Source organism: Hyla sarda, chromosome 6 (assembly GCF_029499605.1).
Source record: "Hyla sarda isolate aHylSar1 chromosome 6, aHylSar1.hap1, whole genome shotgun sequence".
Classification (NCBI taxonomy): Eukaryota; Metazoa; Chordata; class Amphibia; order Anura; family Hylidae; genus Hyla; species Hyla sarda.
This window is the reverse complement of record NC_079194.1, coordinates 284,358,422-284,376,795: the sequence shown is the minus strand read 5'-3', so window position 1 is coordinate 284,376,795 and position 18,374 is coordinate 284,358,422. Positions and strand designations below refer to the sequence as shown.

The 18,374-nt window shown below is 43.8% G+C and overlaps 1 protein-coding gene across 2 annotated transcripts in view; it reads right to left on the bottom strand.

The window, feature by feature from the left end:
* Nucleotides 1-1,587: 1,587 nt before the first annotated feature.
* MTA2 (metastasis associated 1 family member 2) overlaps nucleotides 1,588-18,374 on the bottom strand; it is a 33,723-nt gene continuing 16,936 nt past the window's right edge. The window contains exons 4-18 of one of the 2 annotated variants that reach the window (XM_056527541.1): nucleotides 16,751-16,868; nucleotides 14,661-14,724; nucleotides 14,461-14,578; nucleotides 12,796-12,898; nucleotides 12,571-12,670; nucleotides 10,517-10,705; nucleotides 10,345-10,419; nucleotides 10,201-10,259; nucleotides 9,055-9,152; nucleotides 8,802-8,941; nucleotides 7,538-7,766; nucleotides 7,342-7,431; nucleotides 6,980-7,104; nucleotides 3,898-4,052; nucleotides 1,588-2,182 (exon numbers count right to left, since the gene is read on the bottom strand). In XM_056527541.1, the coding sequence (XP_056383516.1) occupies nucleotides 2,014-2,182; nucleotides 3,898-4,052; nucleotides 6,980-7,104; nucleotides 7,342-7,431; nucleotides 7,538-7,766; nucleotides 8,802-8,941; nucleotides 9,055-9,152; nucleotides 10,201-10,259; nucleotides 10,345-10,419; nucleotides 10,517-10,705; nucleotides 12,571-12,670; nucleotides 12,796-12,898; nucleotides 14,461-14,578; nucleotides 14,661-14,724; nucleotides 16,751-16,868 (1,832 nt within the window). In that variant the 3' untranslated portion in view covers nucleotides 1,588-2,013. The remainder of the gene's footprint in view (nucleotides 2,183-3,897; nucleotides 4,053-6,979; nucleotides 7,105-7,341; nucleotides 7,432-7,537; nucleotides 7,767-8,801; nucleotides 8,942-9,054; nucleotides 9,153-10,200; nucleotides 10,260-10,344; nucleotides 10,420-10,516; nucleotides 10,706-12,570; nucleotides 12,671-12,795; nucleotides 12,899-14,460; nucleotides 14,579-14,660; nucleotides 14,725-16,750; nucleotides 16,869-18,374) is intronic. The other variant, XM_056527542.1, reaches the window with a different exon arrangement.

Here is an 18,374-nt window from a genome sequence, read left to right as displayed (position 1 = left end):
TTTTGTGTCCCCTCGAGAGATTCCCTTATTGAAGAACAAGATATAATGTATTATATTATGATCACTATTTCCTAGATGTCCTTCTACTTGCACATTAGTTACTCTGTCAGATCTGTTGGTTAATATTAAGTCCAGTAGGGCGCCCCCTCTGGTCGGGCCCTGCACCATTTGGGACAGATAATTGTCTTTAGCTATAGTGAGGAACCTGTTTCCTTTAAGAGATTCACAGGTCTCAGTCTCCCAATTTATATCAGGATAGGTAAGGTCCCCCATTATTATCTCCTCATTCTGATTTGCTGCCTTGTTTATTTGTCTCAGTAATTGATCTTCTGCCTCTTCCATTATGTTTGTGGCTTATAACAAACCCCTATCAGAATTTTATTTTTATCTCCATATATTTCTACCCATAATGACTCCACAATATCGTTTCCCTCCCGTATATCCTCCCGCAGTGCGGCCCTCAGACTGGACTTATCATAAAGACAAACTCCCCCCCCCCCCCTTTCCGTTTTGTGCGATCCTTCCTGAGTAGACTATATCCCTGTATGTTGACCGCCCAGTCACAGCTATCGTCCAACCAAGTCTCTGTTATACCCACTATGTCATAATCCTCCTCAGACATCAACCACTCCAGTTCCTCTGTTTTATTGGTCAGACTTCTGGCATTAGTCAACATGCAATTCAATGGTGTATGTTTTGTCTTCCTATGAAGCCGATCACTATAAACTATTCTAACCCCTCCCCCGCTCCTATCCCTATTACCTATTCTAACCCCTCCCTCCACTCCACCCCCAGGTATATTAATAAGTCCCCCCTCTCTATCTACACTATCTTCCCCCTCTATGTTGTAGTTTACTAAAGGGGTACTCCACTGAAATAGTCTTGTCCAAAGTATAGGGGATAAGATGTCTAATTATAGGGCTCTCCTGGGAAACTCCGCTGCACCACCCTTGCAATATAGTGGACGGAGCGAACTCCGCTGTGTGCCATGATGACTGGCAAACACGGCCAACCTCCCCCCACTCATGTTTATGGGAGGTGGTGTGAATGCTAGTACTAGCCATCATGCCCCCTCCCATAGATATGAATGGAGGGGGCGAGGCGTCACGTTCCGGAACCACTGCCAGCCCAGAGATCGCGTGGGTCCCCGCAATTAGACATCTTATCCCCTGTCTTTTGGAAAGGGGATGAGACGTTTGGAGTGGAGTACCCCTTTAAAGTAAACCGAGCCATGTTGTAATACTACACACAACCTGAAGACACGGGTGGTGCTGTTTTTGGAAGAAAGTAACTTTCTATTCCAGGATAACCTCTTTAGGAACACTCACTCCTTCTCGCAAATAAATGGGCTAAAACCCACACTCTATGGCATCTATGTACACAAAACTTTAAAAAAAACCTGTGTAGTGGAAGAGCGGTGGAGTTGCCCATAGCAACCAGAGTGCTTCTTTCATTTTAAAGAGGCCTGTAAAAAAAAGAAGCAATCCGATTGGTTGCCATGAGCAACTGCACCGCTCTTCCTCTAACAGGTTTAGATAAATGTTGTTACTATTGTAAATAAAACACCATTCTCACAAAGACCAGTAGTTCCTTTTTTTTGTCTTATTTTACTGGTGGACCTCAAATTATTTCATTGTACAAAAAAAAAAGCAAAAAAACTAAACAACAAAATAACAGAAAAAAAATATCAGGGACGCGGAGCCGAGAGCATTAGAGCCCCCAATGACGAGGCAAGGGAGTTATATGAAGAAAAATATATATTAAAAATAAAAAATAGGAGGGTAGAATGAAAAGTGGGAAAAGCGAAAGAGCAAAAATAAGGCCCTGTCGCCACTAGGTGGGGGGAGGGAGGGGGGGATGGGTTTCAAAATGGGAGGTCTCAGGGTCCTTCTGTCCTCAAGTGCGTTTGCCAGTGAGTTAAGCACCGAGTGAGCAGTACTGACTAAAAAGGTTGAAGGGGGGGACAGAATTATTTTTTTTCTCTTTTCTACAGATGGTGTTTTTTTGAGTCCCTTAGTCTTCCAACACAATTGGTTCACTTGTACTGGCAGGATGGGGTGTTGTGAGGGAGGGTAGAAGCCCAGCTGGTCGCGGGGGCAGCGGCAGCTTCAATTTCAGAGGCTGGTTGGGACGTCGGGCAGCTCGGCGCATCTCCATGTGCGATAAGGATTTTCTTAAGCATCTGTAGAAGAGACAATGACAACAAGGAGTCAACTAGCGCTGCAACAAACAAATATTTGCGCAATCTATTGGTTACCGATAAATTTAAATGGATTAATCCATGAAAATCAGAGAAAAAGTGGTAAAATGACCAACAAAGAGTTGTTTTAAGCTTTACAGTGCTGCCCAGACGGGCTGATCGGGACCACCGTGGTGAAACTGCTGTATCCCGATCAGCTAGAACGCATCAGGAGGGTCCCTTACCTGCCTCCTGCGCGTCCGATTGGCGATTGCTCCAAGCCTGAGATCCAGCCTTGAGTAATCGACCTCCGATAACACTGATCAATGCAATGGCATAGCATTGGTCAGCGCCTGCAATGGATGTACTGCATGTTATAGCCCCCATAACATTGCAAAAAAAAAAAAAAAAAGGGTAAAAAATAAAATTTGCAATCACCCCCCTTTTCCCATAAAAAAATAAAAAAAAGCTATGTAAATAAAACTAAATATAAACATATATGGTATCGCCGCGTGTGTAAATGTCCGAACTATAAAAATATATAAATTAATTAAACCGCACGCTCAATGGCGTACATGTATCTTTATTTTTCAATCGTATCAGATCAGGAGTGCAGTGTCAGACATGTATCATGGCAGAGACCCAGCGTGGAGGCATTAGATTTGTAAATTACTTTTATTAAAAACATCTTAATCCTTACAGTACTTATTAGCTGCCGAATACTACAGAGGAAATTCTTTTCTTTTTGGAACACAGAGCTCTCTCTGCTGACATCACGAGCACAGTGCTCTCTGCTGACACCTCTGTCCATTTTAAGAACTGACCAGAGTAGGAGAAAATCCCCATAGCAAACATATGCTGCTCTGGACAGTTCCTAAAATGGACAGAGGTGACAGCAGAGAGCACTGTGATCGTGATGTCAGCAGAGAGCTCTGTGTTCCAAAAAGAAAATAATTTCCTCTGTAGTATTCAGCAGCTAATAAGTACTGGAAGGATTAAGATTTTTTTAATAGAAGTCATTTACAAATCTGTTTAACTTTCTGGCATCAGGTGATTTAAAAAAATTAAAATAAAAAAATTAAAATAAAAAGTTTTCCACCGGAGTACCCCTTTAATCGTTTCAAGTGAAACACTGTGCAGTGTAACACAGAACTAATAGAAAATGCTGTCAAATTCCATTAATCCTATTAATTCGGCATGTGACCGAAGTAGCACCATGTCAGATTAACATGCCCTTAAGATCTTCTGCAGGTAGCTGTTTGGGCCTCACATGAGGATCTAGGCTAGAGATGGGCGAACTTACAGTAAATTCGATTCGTCACGAACTTCTCGGCTCGGCAGTTCATGTCTTTTCCTGCATAAATGAGTTCAGCTTTCAGGTGCTCCGGTGGGCTGGAAAAGGTGGATACATTCCTAGGAAAGTCTCCTAGGACTGTATCCACCTTTTCCAGCCCACCGGAGCACCGGAAAGCTGAACTAATTTATGCAGGAAAAGTCATCAACTGCCGAGCCGAGAAGTTCGTGACGAATCGAATTTACTGTAAGTTCGCTCATCTCTAATCTAGGCCTGTACCTAGGTCTGCACACTGCCTGTATACATTCCACAAGTCTGGTGTTTTTTTAAGGATGCCAGACTATCAGAATTTCACTTTTTTCATGAGTTTTTCGCTTCTATATAAAGCCTAGAATTTACAAGTCATAACAAGGTTTTTAGTTACCTTGTGTCTTTAGTAGCCACAAAAACGACAGGATTAGGGGCATCGGCAAGATTGAGCTTCTGCCTCTTGACATTGGGTTGATTGCTAGAACGGACACCTGATGAGAAGGAGCGACCATTGGCGGAGAATGGAGGAACAACCCCCACACCGGATACCTAAGAGGAAGAGGTAACATTAGTACAGTGGTCCCTCAAGTTACAATATTAATTGGTTCAAAGGACAAAACATTGTAAGTTGAAACCATTGTATCTTGAGACCAGAACTGTATGGAAAACCAGTAACTGGTTCCAAAGTCTCCAAAATTGTCAACCCAAACTTAAAGGGGTACTCTGCCGAAAAAACATCTTGGCCCCTATCCAGGGGATAAGATGTCTGATCACGGTGGTCCGGCCAATGGGGACCCCCTGCAATCTCTGGGCCGGTAGCGGAGGCGTCCGGAACACGTAAGCTTTGAGCTTCCGCGTTCGTGACGTCACTCCATGCCGCCTCCATTCAGGTCTATGGGCGAGGGATAACTGGCGACTACAGCTGCCACGCCCTCCTCCATTCATGTCTATGGGAGGAGGCGTTACGGCTACGTACGTAGCCGTAACGCCTCCTCCCATAGACATGAATGGAGGGTGGGCGTGGCGGCTGTAGTCGCCAGTCATCCGGCAAGGAGCGGAGTTTTCTCCATGCACGGATGACTGATGCCGCGATCAAACATTTTATCCCCTATCCTTTGGATAGGGGATAAGACGTTTTTCGGCAGAGTACCCCTTTAAGATTAGAAAGCTAGAAATGGCTTTACATAGTGGTTCTACAGAGCTTCTTTAGGGTCCTGTACAGTACAAAATGGAGCCATTCTCACCTGGTGTCCAAAGGAGCAGCTAGCCCTGGCACAGGTAAAGAGCAGTACAGTACTGCACTATACTGTAGGGGGGCGCTACTAGACAGCAAATGGGGACACGCACTTCAATAATACAGGTTTTACCAGGGACATGCCCATTCTGATTGGTCGGATCTTCAAGCCATGTACTCGAGCCATGGATCAGGACTGTCTGTAGCATTGAATGCTGAGTTTAGTTTACAATGGTCCAGGAAAGAACATTTTATACTGAAAATATTGTAACCTGAGGGATCATCGTCTAACAATTCAGTATAAAGAATAAAAACTGTATGGATGGAGTCAAAGAGGAAAAGAACAACGCAATTTATACCTTTAGAACTGTGCATTAATATTTATTCTCTGTCACAAATAACTTTAGGGAATCAGCTGAGCACCAAGTGAATCACTTACATTAGAATTCATAAAGGGGTTTGGATTGGTGGCAATCAAAACCTTTTTTGTCTTTTGTTATTATATTTAATGGTCAAACAGGGACCCATTAGGTTGGCACTAGGGCTGCACGATATGGGGAAAATGGGAGATTGCGATTTTGGGCCTAAATATTGCTATTTCGATATGCGATGCGATATAATAAATAAATTAAAAAAAATTGTGAAATCCCCCCCCCCCCATTTTATGCCCACCACCTATTTCACATCTCCCCCTGTCACATTCTCCTGCCCTTGTCACCCCCGTCACATTCTCCTCCCCTTGTCACCCCCCCATCACATTCTCCTCCCCTTGTCACCCCCCGTCACATTCTCCTCCCCTTGTCACCCCCCCCGTCACATTCTCCTCCCCTTGTCACACTCCTCGTCACATTCTCCTCCCCTTGTCACACCCCCGTCACATTCTCCTCCCCTTGTCACACCCCCCGTCACATTCTCCTCCCCTTGTCACACCCCCCGTCACATTCTCCTCCCCTTGTCACACCCCCCGTCACATTCTCCTCCCCATGTCACACCCCCGTCACATTCTCCTCCCCCTTGTCACACCCCCGTCACATCCTCCTCCCCCTTGTCACACCCCCGTCACATTCTCCTCCCCCTTGTCACACCCCCGTCACATTCTCCTCCCCCTTGTCACACCCCCGTCACATTCTCCTCCCCCTGTCACACCCCCGTCACATTCTCCTCCCCCTTGTCACACCCCCCGTCACATTCTCCTCCCCCTTGTCACACCCCCCCGTCACATTCTCCTCCCCCTTGTCACACACCCCTAACACATTCTCCTCCCCCTTGTCACACACCCCCCCGTCACATTCTCCTCCCCCTTGTCACACACCCCTAACACATTCTCATCCCCTTTGTCACACCCCGTGTCACATTCTCCTCCCCCCTAGTCACCCCCCCCGTCACATTTCCCCTCCCATATCCCCCCCCCCCTTCTGTCACATTCCCTCCATTCCCCCTCCCCTCCTGTCACATTCATGTACTGCAGCAATACACTGGGTTTCCCGGGCGGATTTCAAATTTTGCGCTGGACTCGGGAAACTTAGTGTATTGCTGCAGTAAAAGACCTTTCCCCATCAGCCAATTACTGGCTTGACACGTGACACCACTGCGGCCAGTGATTGGCTGATAAGGGAAAGGTCCTACTGTACTAAGAAGAGAGGAAACTCCGGAGCGCACGGAGACGAATCTGCAGGGACTGGGTGAGCAGAAGTTTTTTTTTTTCTCCCTGCACCCTTAAGCTCAGTCTTTTCCTAGCAGGGTGCCTCCAGCTGTTGTGAAACTACTACTCCCAACATGCCTTTGCTGGTCCGGGCATGATAAGAGTTGTAGTTTTGCAACAACTGGAGGCACTCTGGTTGGGAAACACTGACTTTTAGTATTTAAATTCGTTTTTACCTGCTCTGGCCGCCCCCCGCCCCACCACGGGAGCCAGCCCGAGCAGATAATCGCATGTTTTCCCGGGGGGGGGGGCCGTATCGCCATATTGCAAAAAGCGCAATTCGATTGCTTTTGTCATATATCGTGCAGCCCTAGTTGGCACATATAGCTGCTGTGGGGCACAATGTCTCAGATCCATAGCGCCAAGGTGTTATTCATTTTTTTTGTACTTTAACATTAGAATTCATGAATTGCAAAAAGCTGCAAACAGTACCCACATGACCATAATAAGTAACGTGAGATATTATAGAAACAAAAGATATTAAAAGTGGCTCAAACCAGGTGTGAAATGTAAAAGGCAAAGAAATAACCATATACTTACTGCTTCAAAAGCTCTTTTGGCGGGCAGAACACCAATACTACTGACTCGACTCTGACTCAGCTGGTTCCTATTTATTGGGGTCTTTGTTCCACGGGGAGTCTTCGGTTTCAGGGGCGCTTGGGCAGCTAAGAAATCAGGACAGTTTTTTTTATTAGAAAATAGAAATGATAGATATATATATATACATACACATTAGATTAGAGATTAGAGATTAGAGATTAGAGATAGAGATTAGAGATTAGAGATTAGAGATAGAGATAGAGATAGAGATAGAGATAGAGATAGAGATAGAGATATATATATATATATATCTCTATCTATCTATCTATCTATCTCTCAAGAATGCACATGAAAAATCTTACCGAGTTCTTTGACTATGGCAGCCAAAGGTGGGCGCACCAAGGGCGATATTTTCAGAGGAGTTTTAGAAGCTTTCGGAAGGCGAATGGAACCTGGTAAGAGGATACACCATGGTAAGCCGTTTTGTACAGTCACAAGGCGTTTAGGGGGGGGGGGGGGGGGGGGGGGGACAATAGTACAATGTAGAATAGGACTCACATTCTGCTTTAATGGAATTGGAGTTGATCGGGGCATAGGGTCGGCGCGCAGCTCGCCTAGGCTGCAAGATGTCTCGGCACATCCGGCGCGCGATGCGGGTTAATTTGGTCGTCTGCAGCAGGAACGTCTGCCGGTTCTTTGCCAATAGCTTAGCGCGGCTAGCACTGGTGGTATATGGAGATAAGCTCTGAGCTTCGGGCCGAGATAGGTGGCCACGAGGGTGGGCTTCCTGAAGTCATGTGGAAAAGCAAAAAAATGTAGTTACAGCAGGACAGGGACAAGGCCAACCTTATTACTTATGTTCCCTTTAAATCTTTTTAAGCATTATAGTCATTTATATAAACTTTTGAAATGTTGTGAAAAGTCATCAAGATTAAGACCCAATGCGATCTGGGCGACATGTCAAACGTTTATATAAATGGACACTAAACACTTTAAAGGGGTACTCCGCTGCTTAGCGTTTTGAACAAACTGTTCCGAACGCTGGCGCCAGGAGCTCGTGACATCATAAGCCCCTCCCCCTCATGACCTCACACCCTGCCCCCTCAATGTAAGTCTATGGGAGGGGGCGTGACAGCCGTCACGCCCCCTCCCATAGACTTGCATTGAGGGGGCGGGGGCCTGACATCATAAGGGGGCGTGGCTATGACATCAAAAGCTCCCGGCACCAGCGTTCGGAACAGCAGCGGAGTACCCCCGTGGAAATTTTTTATTTTTATTTATTTATTTTATTTTTTTAAATTAACCGGTGCCAGAAAGTTAAACAGATTTGTAAATCACTTCTATTAAAAAAATCTTAATCCTTCCAGTACTTTTTAGGTGCTGTATACTAAAGAGAAATCGTAAAAAGAAATGCATTTCCTCTGATGTCATGACCACAGTGCTGACCTCTGCTGTCCATTTTAGGAACTGTCCAGAGCATCATATGTTTGCTATGGGGATTTTCTTCAGCTCTGGACAGTTCCTAAAATGGACAGCAGAGGTCAGCACTGTGAGCACTGTGGTCATGACATCAGAGGAAATGCATTTCTTTTTTGGATTTCTCTTTAGTATACAGCTACTAAAAAGTACTGGAAGGATTAAGATTTTTTTAATAGAAGTGATTTACAAATCTGTAACTTTCTGGCACCGGTTGATTAAAAAAAAAAAAAAAAAAGTTTTCCACGGGGGTACCCCTTTAAGGTTTCCTCTTCCCGGATCCAATAGAAAATATATAGATGGGGAAAACACACAAACACGGTGTCAGGAATCTTGAGAGACATACCCCTATATTCCGAGTTGCGCCTTCAAGCTGCGTTGGCGTTTTTAGTCCTCCATACTTCTTCCAATAAATCCAGCAGGAAGCACAAAGGCGACACTGCATGTTGGGTGGACCCCATGCATACCACTGTGCCGACACTGTGGCTGTAAGAGGGGAGGGAAAAAAAAATATAGATATCTAAGACAAAACAGCAAAAAGGAAAAAGCGTAACATGCAAAGAACAGGACAAAAGTAGGAATAGTAAATGTCAGCTTACTGTGGCAGCTTTCACAGGTTAGACCTTTCTGGAATCCGGCTCCATTCAGTCCAGGCTTGGCTCCAACAGAGATAATCTGATTGGGGTTGGGTTTGGTGCTAAAATAGGAGGAAAACCGAAGATAAAAGACTTCACAACATGTATGTATAAAACTCACTTTTAGGTTATGGTCCCCACGTACCCGCAGCGTATGTAACTCTGCGCAAAATAATCTGCAGCAGCGGTAAATACATTGTGTATTCTCAGATGATCATACACACAAAGATAGCCGGCGGCTAGAGGCGGAGCAGCGTGCTGGCGTGACTGTGACGCCTTGCGCCGCCTCCAATCCTTACCAAAAACGCACAGGATAGGTGATAAGTGTCTGATCGGGAGGGGGTCTGAACGCTGGGGCCCCCCGCGATGTCCAGCACGGGGCCATGGCTCTCCCGTGCAGGAGGCGTGCCGGGTGCAGCATGATGTCACGGCCGACACGCCTACTCCATGTAGTTCTATGGGAGAGGCAGCGTTCGTGCCTCCCCACCTTCTCACATAGAGCTGGGGGGGTCCCCAGTGGTCAGAACCCCCTGTGGATACCCTGTGGTTAGGGGATAAGTGTTATATCACTGCAGATGTCCTTTAAAAAAAAAAAATTTGATTTTAAATCAACTGGCAGCAGAAAGTTAAACTTATTTGTAAATTATTTCTATTTAAAAAAAAAAAAATCTTAATTCTTCCAGTACTTATCAGCTGCTGTATGCTACACAGGAAGTCCTTTTCTTTTTGAATTTTTCTATCTGACCACACAGTGTTCTCTGCTGACACCTCTATCCATGTCAGGAACTGTCCAGAATAGGAGCAAATCCTCATAGCAAACCTCTCCTGCTCTTGACAGTTCCTGACATGGACAGAGGTGTCAGCAGAGAGCACTGTGGTCAGGCAGAAAATAAATTCAAAAAGAAAAGAACTTCGTCTGGAGCATACAGCAGCTGATAAGTACTGGAAGGATTAATATTTTTACATAAAAGTAATTTACAAATCTGTTTAACTTTCTGGCACCAGTTGACATTTATATAAAATAAAAAAAAAGTGTGAAAAGAACATCATGAGTATATATATATATGCGTCCACATATTCTACATTAAAACAAAGAAGAGCTTTACTCACTAAGTTGGGATATAGACTTGCTTCAGTTTGCTATCTGCCTCAGCCGCCTTCAGACGTTTCTGCAATAAGAAGGTGAATGGTTGTTCCTTACACATTTTAGGCCACCGGTCACTTAGCAGTATATTTAATATACACAGTTCTTACCTGCTGGATGTATCTGTCTGTAGTTTTCCACATATAGTAGAACTGAACAATACTAGCCAGAGACTTCCAAGGCAGCTTAGGGAATAGGAAAAAAAGAAATCATTTGTTTAGATTCTGCATTTAGGGGACAGGTGCCTAATGCAGCACAGATCAAATTGCTTATTTGACTTACAAAGTCTTGCCGAATGTCATTGAAATCCTTTCCGTATTTCTCCAACGCTTCCTCAAATAACATTGCTTCTGATGCAGACCACTCTTCCATCTCATCCCGGCACAGAACAGGACCTCCTTGAGGAACAAGAGTGGACATGGCACGAGCGAGATCGTAACCGTTCCTCTGTAGTGTGTCCATGGCATGAAACTAGAAAGAGATCAACAGAAAGCATGGTTTTGTTTTGTTTTTTTTTTTTAATTTATTTTTGTTTTTTTTTTAAACAAATAAAGCATAAAGTATTAAAGGGGTACTCCAGTGGAAATTTTTATTTATTTTTAAATCAACTGATACCAAAAAGTTAAAACCGATTTGTAAATTACTTCTATTAAAAAATCTTTACCCTTCCATTACTTTTTAGCAGCTGTATACTACAGAGGAAATTCTATTCTTTTTGAATTTCTTTTTTGTCTTGTCCACAGTGCTCTCTGCTGACACCTCTGTCCGTGTCAGGAACTGTCCAGAGCAGCATAGATTTGCTATGGGGATTTTTTCCTGCTCTGGACAGTTCCTGATACGGGCATCAGGTGTCAGCAGAGAGCACTGTGGACAAGACAAAAAAGAAATTCAAAAAGAATAGAATTTCCTCTGTAGCATACAGCTGCTAAAAAGTACTGGAAGGATTTAGATTTTTTAATAGAAGTAATTTACAAATCTGTTCAATTTTCTGACACCAGTTGATTAAAAAAAATATACACATCTTTACCACCGGAGTACCCCTTTAAAACACACACATTAATATAAATATACACTTGTATCCACCATATATGAAATACATAAATTAAAAGAGTCAATATTATGCCCCATGTATTTTCTAGAAGTAGACAAGCAGCACTGAAAATGATATACTGTACTTTAAATTATGGGGGCCATTGTACAATTTAACAAAGTATAAAAATACATTTTTTGTGGCTGAAAATCTAAAAACAAGCAGAGCCTGAAACACGTATCTCCTCCTGAAGATAAAAGTATAATATGTGCGGAGATTATACACGTCACCACCTCCCCACATATCTTCACAAAATTAACAGAACTAAATAGACCAAGAATCTGGGGCGCGTCATGCTCCTCCCCAACTTCAAGAAAGTGCTGCACCTGCTTTCATTTAAAAAAAATCTGGGTTTTTATAGAATTTGAAGATCTAAATCCTAACACTTATATTTTAGCCTTATAAATAATTTAATGGGGTTAGCCAGCATTTTGCTAAAACTCATATTTAAAATAAAACTATGATTACCTACCCCCAGTACCACCATTTTCTTTCTTCTTCCTGCTTTTGTCAGGAGCGCATGATGCAGGACTTCCTAGCTCAGCCAATCATTGGCCACATTGGTATACCGCCTTGGTCAGCGATTGGCCGAGCAGGCAGGTCCTGCACCTAGCAGGAAAAAGACAGAAGATCAGGGACAGGAGCTGTGTGGAACCAGCGCTGGACTGGGGGCTAGGTAAAGATAGGTTTTTGTTTTTTCGTTTTTATAATTTTTTCCTGTCCCCAACAGAATATGAATTTTAGTAAAAGTCCTGGATAACCCCCTTAAGTTATGATATAATATGCTGTATGCCCATATAGTAAAAGGATTAAGGAAATCTCTCACCAGTGTCACCTGCACTAACCTGTCAGTACCGACAGGCGACACTGATGACAACAGTACTCACCTTGTCCCGTTCTGTGGCGGGGATCTCGGGTAATCTTGCCTGTTAGCGCCAGGCACCCCGGCTTGGGGCACGGGCAGAGCTTAGTGACGTCAATGCTGCTGCGAGACCCAACAGAGAGCAGCAGCGGCTTGGGCGGAGCTTAGTAACATCACCGCAGCAGCGGTGACATCACTAAGCTCAGCCCGTGCCCCAAACCAGGTGCCTGGAGCTAAAGCTAACGGACAAGATTAGCTGAGATTCCTGCCACGGAACGGGACAAAGTGAATACCGTTGTCATCAGTGTCACCTGCAGGTTAGTGCAGGTGACATTGGTGACAGATTTCTTTTAAAGAAAAATAAAAAGTAAATGTCATTCTCACCAGTGTGATGTCACGAGAAGCGGCGGCTGCACTCATGTGTAAGCTTGGCTGTCTTATTGAGCTGCTGCAATCCAATGCTCTTGCGAATGTGCCAACAGCTCTAAAAAGAGATAAGTACAATAGTGAGATTACAATAAAATGCACGTGAAAAGGTCAGATATATGGCGTAACAGAGGGAAAACACGGACAACAAATGTTAAAGCATGAAAGTGAACCACTCTTTACCTAGCAACCACAAGAAACTGGTCAATCTGTCTGTCCGTTAGAGGATTCTCCGGATCCCAAACTTTCATCTCCATTTTCTGTTGGTTTCGATTATCAGATTCACCTGAAAGACAACAATGTGGATGACTATACAATAGCAGACAATGTAGATGACTATACAATAGCAGGCAATAATGTAGATGACTATACAATAGTAGACAATAATGTGGAGGACTATACAATAGTAGACAATGTAGATGACTATACAATAGTAGACAATGTAGATGACTATACAATAGTAGACAATAATGTGGATGACTATACAATAGTAGACAATAATGTGGATGACTATACAATAGTAGGCAATAATGTAGATGACTATACAATAGTAGACAATGTGGCTGACTATACAATAGTAGACAATGTGGATGACTATACAATAGTAGACAATGTGGATGACTATACAATAGTAGACAATGTGGATGACTATACAATAGTAGACAATGTGGACGACTATACAATAGTAGACAATAATGTAGATGACTATACAATAGTAGACAACAATGTGGATGACTATACAATAGTAGACAACAATGTGGATGACTATACAATAGTAGACAATGTAGATGACTATACAATAGTAGACAATGTGGCTGACTATACAATAGTAGACAATAATGTGGATGACTATACAATAGTAGACAATAATGTGGATGACTATACAATAGTAGACAATAATGTAGATGACTATACAATAGTAGACAACAATGTGGATGACTATACAATAGTAGACAACAATGTGGATGACTATACAATAGTAGACAACAATGTGGATGACTATACAATAGTAGACAACAATGTAGATGACTATACAATAGTAGACAACAATGTGGATGACTATACAATAGTAGACAATGTAGATGACTATACAATAGTAGACAATGTGGATGACTATACAATAGTAGACAATGTGGATGACTATACAATAGTAGACAATATAGATGAGGTGATGGATAATTGGGTAGGAAGGGGAAAGGGATCTACATTCACATAGGAATAACATTGTTAAACCAACAGGAACATCTAATAGCCCTGATCTAATATTGTAAACCTGACATTTGTTTGGTTGTGCGCCAGAATTCTGTCTCATTGCGCCAGAAATGGAAAACCAGACTGAGACTCCATTTTACTGAGAAAAGCCAAAAAAGCGGTGTGGTCACAGAAAAGGGGCGTGTTTCCGACATTTTCACAAAAAACCTACATATTTACTAAGGTTTCCATAGAAAATGTGGTGGATTTCAGCTGAGGAAAACCCTACAGATCAGAGCATGTGTAAAAAAAAGCAAAGTGTAGGGAAAGTGCAAAATGTAGGGAAACCTAAGTAAATACTGTGGAAAAAAATTGTAGGGAATTAAAACCCACAAAGAAACCCACACTCCACTCTTCGTAAATCAGAGCCAATACCTCTGAGGCGGTGTTCACACGCCACAATTTCTGTGCAGAATTCCGCAGCAGCAGAGTCCCTTTGATTTCAATGGGATTCTGCTGCACTGTGCACTTAACAGGATTTCCATGCCAGAAACGTCTGGTGCAGAAATTCAAGTTACGGCTCATTAGTAAACAGTGCAGAACAGTTTACAAATTTACTAGTTTACAATTTACAAATAAACTAAAAAGTAAATTCACCTTCTGCTAACTGGTCAGGAATATCTGCCTGATACTTGGAACCGACCCGTATCTCCCCTTGATCAGCCAATAGAGTCTTCTGTACTGGGTCAAACACCAGCGAGTAGAAGAAACAGTCCTAAAAGTATAAAGTAGGATTAGTACAGAAGGTCACAGGCAAATAGAGCGGTAGGGACATAGAAATGATGGGGGTTGTTTACCTCTTTTTCCAAATATTGGCTCAGAAGGTCAGTCTCATTTAACAGAGTTACACTACATTTACCCCTGCAGAAGAAAACAAACAAATATCTATGGATTCCATTTACACAGGTTGCCTATTATAAAAAATAAAATCCTATAGAACTCTGACAGACTGTCCACTACAAACTCCCCCTCTAATGTTATAATTCTGAATGAACACTGCTTTAAGCTTAAAGGGGTACTCCGGTGAAAACCTTTTTTTCTTTTAAATCAACTGGCTCCGGAAAGTTAAACAGACTTGTAAATTACTTCTATTCAAAAAAAATCTTAATCCTTCCTGTACTTCTTAGCTGCTGAATACTACAGAGGAAATTCTTTTCTTTTTGGAATGCTCTCTGATGACATCACGGGCACAGTGCTCTCTGCTGACATGATTATAATAATAACAACAAGGTCTTTATATATTTATTGTTGTCCTTAGTGGGATTTGAACCCAAGTCCCCAGCACTGTAAGGCATCAGTGCTAACCACTGAGCCACCGTGCTGCCCTTAGCATACATCTGCTATGCAAGGTTGCTAAAATGGACAGAGATGTCAGCAGAGAGCACGGTGTTCGTGATGTCATCAGTGTTCCAAAAAGAAAGGAATTTCCTCTGTAGCATTCAGCAGCTAATAAGTACTGGAAGGATTAAGTTTTTTAATAGAAGTCATTTACAAATATGTTTAACTTTCTGGCACCAGTTGATTTAAAAGAAAAAAGGTTTTCACCAGAGTACCCCTTTAAAGGTGTACTCCACTGCCCAGCATTCGGAACTTACTGTACTTAATGTAATGTTTTTGCGCTGTGGGGGTAAGCAACGCCCTCCGCGTGATGTCACGGCCATGCCCCCTCAATGCAAGTCTATGGGAGGGGGATTAAATTTGCATTGAGGGGGCGTGGTCGTTATGTCACGAGGGGCATGGCCGACCCCTTCAGTGTGAAAACAGTGTCCGGAACATTTAGTTCCGAACGCTGGCCAGTGGAGTACCCCTTTAGTGTGTCCTATGATGGCGCTGCCACACTCCTCCCACAGATTTCAGGAGTGTGGCAGCACTTCACATATCAACAAGGTGGGGCACTTTGTGATCGACTTCAGGTTTGTTCGTATGGCGCAAAATACGTTGCAGGGAGTCCGATGCCAACCTTTTATTTCTGCAGCTTATTTAGCCTGTGGCACAAACTATTTGATTGGATGATTGGATAAATATATAAATGTACAAAAATATGAGCGACCACAACAGACAAGAGGTGAGGAAAGCTGACAAGTGCCGTCCAATAAACTAAATGACAACACAAATTACATTCATAAGGAAAAGATATACAGTGACCCCTCAACCTACGATGGCCCCGACATACAATCATTTCAACATACGATGGCCTCTCAGAGGCAGCATCAACATACGATGCTTTTGTATGTCGGTGCCATCGCATAAACGGCTATCCGGCAGCGCAGACTGCTTCAGCTGCCACCGGATAGCCGTTTACGGTGCCCCGTGTGGTCCGCTGACGATCACTTACCTGTCCTCGGGGCTCCGGCGCGTCCTCCTCGGGATCCCCTGCATCGTCTGCGCTCTCCATCGTCGTCATCACGTCGCTGCGCACATCGTCCCGTCATCCAATAGGAGCGGCGTGCGTAGCGACGTGATGGCGGCGACGTGAGAGCGAGGATGCCGGGGAAGCAGAGGCATTGCCGGAGCGGCGGGGACACCCTGGGGACGCTGCGACAGAAGGTAGAAGGTGACATCCAGGGCAGCGGTGACGGTCGGGAGCGGCAGGGACAGGTGAGTACAACTTTCTCTAACAGTGGTCTACAACCTGCTGACCTCCAGATGTTGCAAAACTACAACACCCAGCATGCCCGGACAGCCAGCGGCTGTCCGGGCATGTTGGGTGTTGTAGTTTTGCAACATCTGGAGGTCTGCAGGTTGTAGACCACTGTCCTATACTTTACATTGCACGGATCCCTCAACATATGATGGTTTCAACAAACGATGGTCCGTTTGGGACGGATTACCATCGTATGTTGAGGGACCACTGTATTCTCATTTACAAACACACGGGCCTCCGTACCTGATGTGTGTAGCCGGCAATGACTCAAACTGGCGGGACAGGAAGAGCTCACGGTGCTTTAGCTGGTGTCTCTGTGGTTCGCCCACCGATGGCTGCTTGGACTCCTCCTCAAATTCCCCTACACAGCATGAATAAGTGGACAACAGAGATGGTAACAATTAGAGATGAGCGAACTAACAGTAAATTCGATTCGTCACTAACTTCTTGGCTCGGCAGTTGATAACTTATCCTGCATAAATTAGTTCAGCTTTCCGGTGCTCCGGAAAAGGTGGATACAGTCCTAGGAAACAGTTCCTAGGACTGTATCCACCTTTTCCAGCCCACGGGAGCACCTGAAAGCTGAACTAATTTATGCAGAATAAGGCATCAACTGCCGAGCCGAGAAGTTTGTGATGAATCGAATTTACTGTAAGTTCGCTCATCTCTAGTAACAATCATAATACATATACTGTCCACAGGCAGTTAATGGACTATAATGGAAGCCATACTGTTGCCTTTCTATCACACTGAATGGTAGCTGCTTTGAGTAATACCCTGGGTCCCCTCCGCCTTACGGCGGCTATGAAGTAGAATTCTTTCTGACATTAGGGTGGTCTGTAGAGCTTCTTTCCTTCTCCCTTCTGACGCCCTCCTGCCAGCCCCTCATAAGTACTGATCTGCACCGACGTAACTGAAGGCCCCTCTAAAATCCCATGCTTTCACAGTAATAACCATGGGCGGCAGTGGTGATGTTAAAGCACATGTAAGGGATTACAGAGTGGTCTTCATCTAGGGTAGGACCGAGTGGCATCAATATTCAAGGAGAGCTGGCAGGAGGGCAACAGGACTTCTAACAGGAGCAACAGACATATTAAAAAGGTGCCATCATGGTCAATGTAATGCCCCCTATTAGCCTATACCAGTGGTCCCCATACTGTGGCCCTCCAGATGTTGCAAAACTACAATTCCCAGCATGCCTGGACAGCCAACGGCTGTCCAGGCATGCTGGGAGTTGTAGTTTTGCAACATCTGGAGGGCCACAGTATGGGGACCACTGCCCTATACCAACAGGTCAGGCTGCTCTAACCTGCTGATAGATTCCCTTTAGAGGAGTTTACCCACAAAGCCTAAGAATGGCTTCCCAGCCCCCTCCAGACTGTTTGCAGACCCTAAAGACTGTTTGGCAGCCAAAAATAAAATAAAATAAAAAATAAAAAAAAGAGACACTCAGACTTACATGGAGAGTTTGTCTCAATCACGTGACACAAAGCAGGGAGAGAACACGCCAAGAGCAAACGTCACTTTACACTTAGACCGTCCCCAACATGTCAAAAGTTTAGCATAATGACAGTAGCTATTTAAAGAGTACCTGTCCCCAAATAAAACTTTAAATATAGTGTTCCTTGTGTAATTAGCAGTCACTTTCCCATTCAATTTTCTTTTATCAACATAAATATGTTTAAAATGTAATAAAAAAAAAACGTCCACTAGGTGGCGCAGTTCTGGTCCCTGCCACAATTAATAAAGTGAGTTTGGTCTCCCAGCCTGGCAGGAGACCAAACTCAGGAAGTGTTTCTCTGCACAGAGCTCGATTGACAGCTGCATGGAGCCTCACAGAAAGCTGCACAGAGCTTGAGGTTTTCTA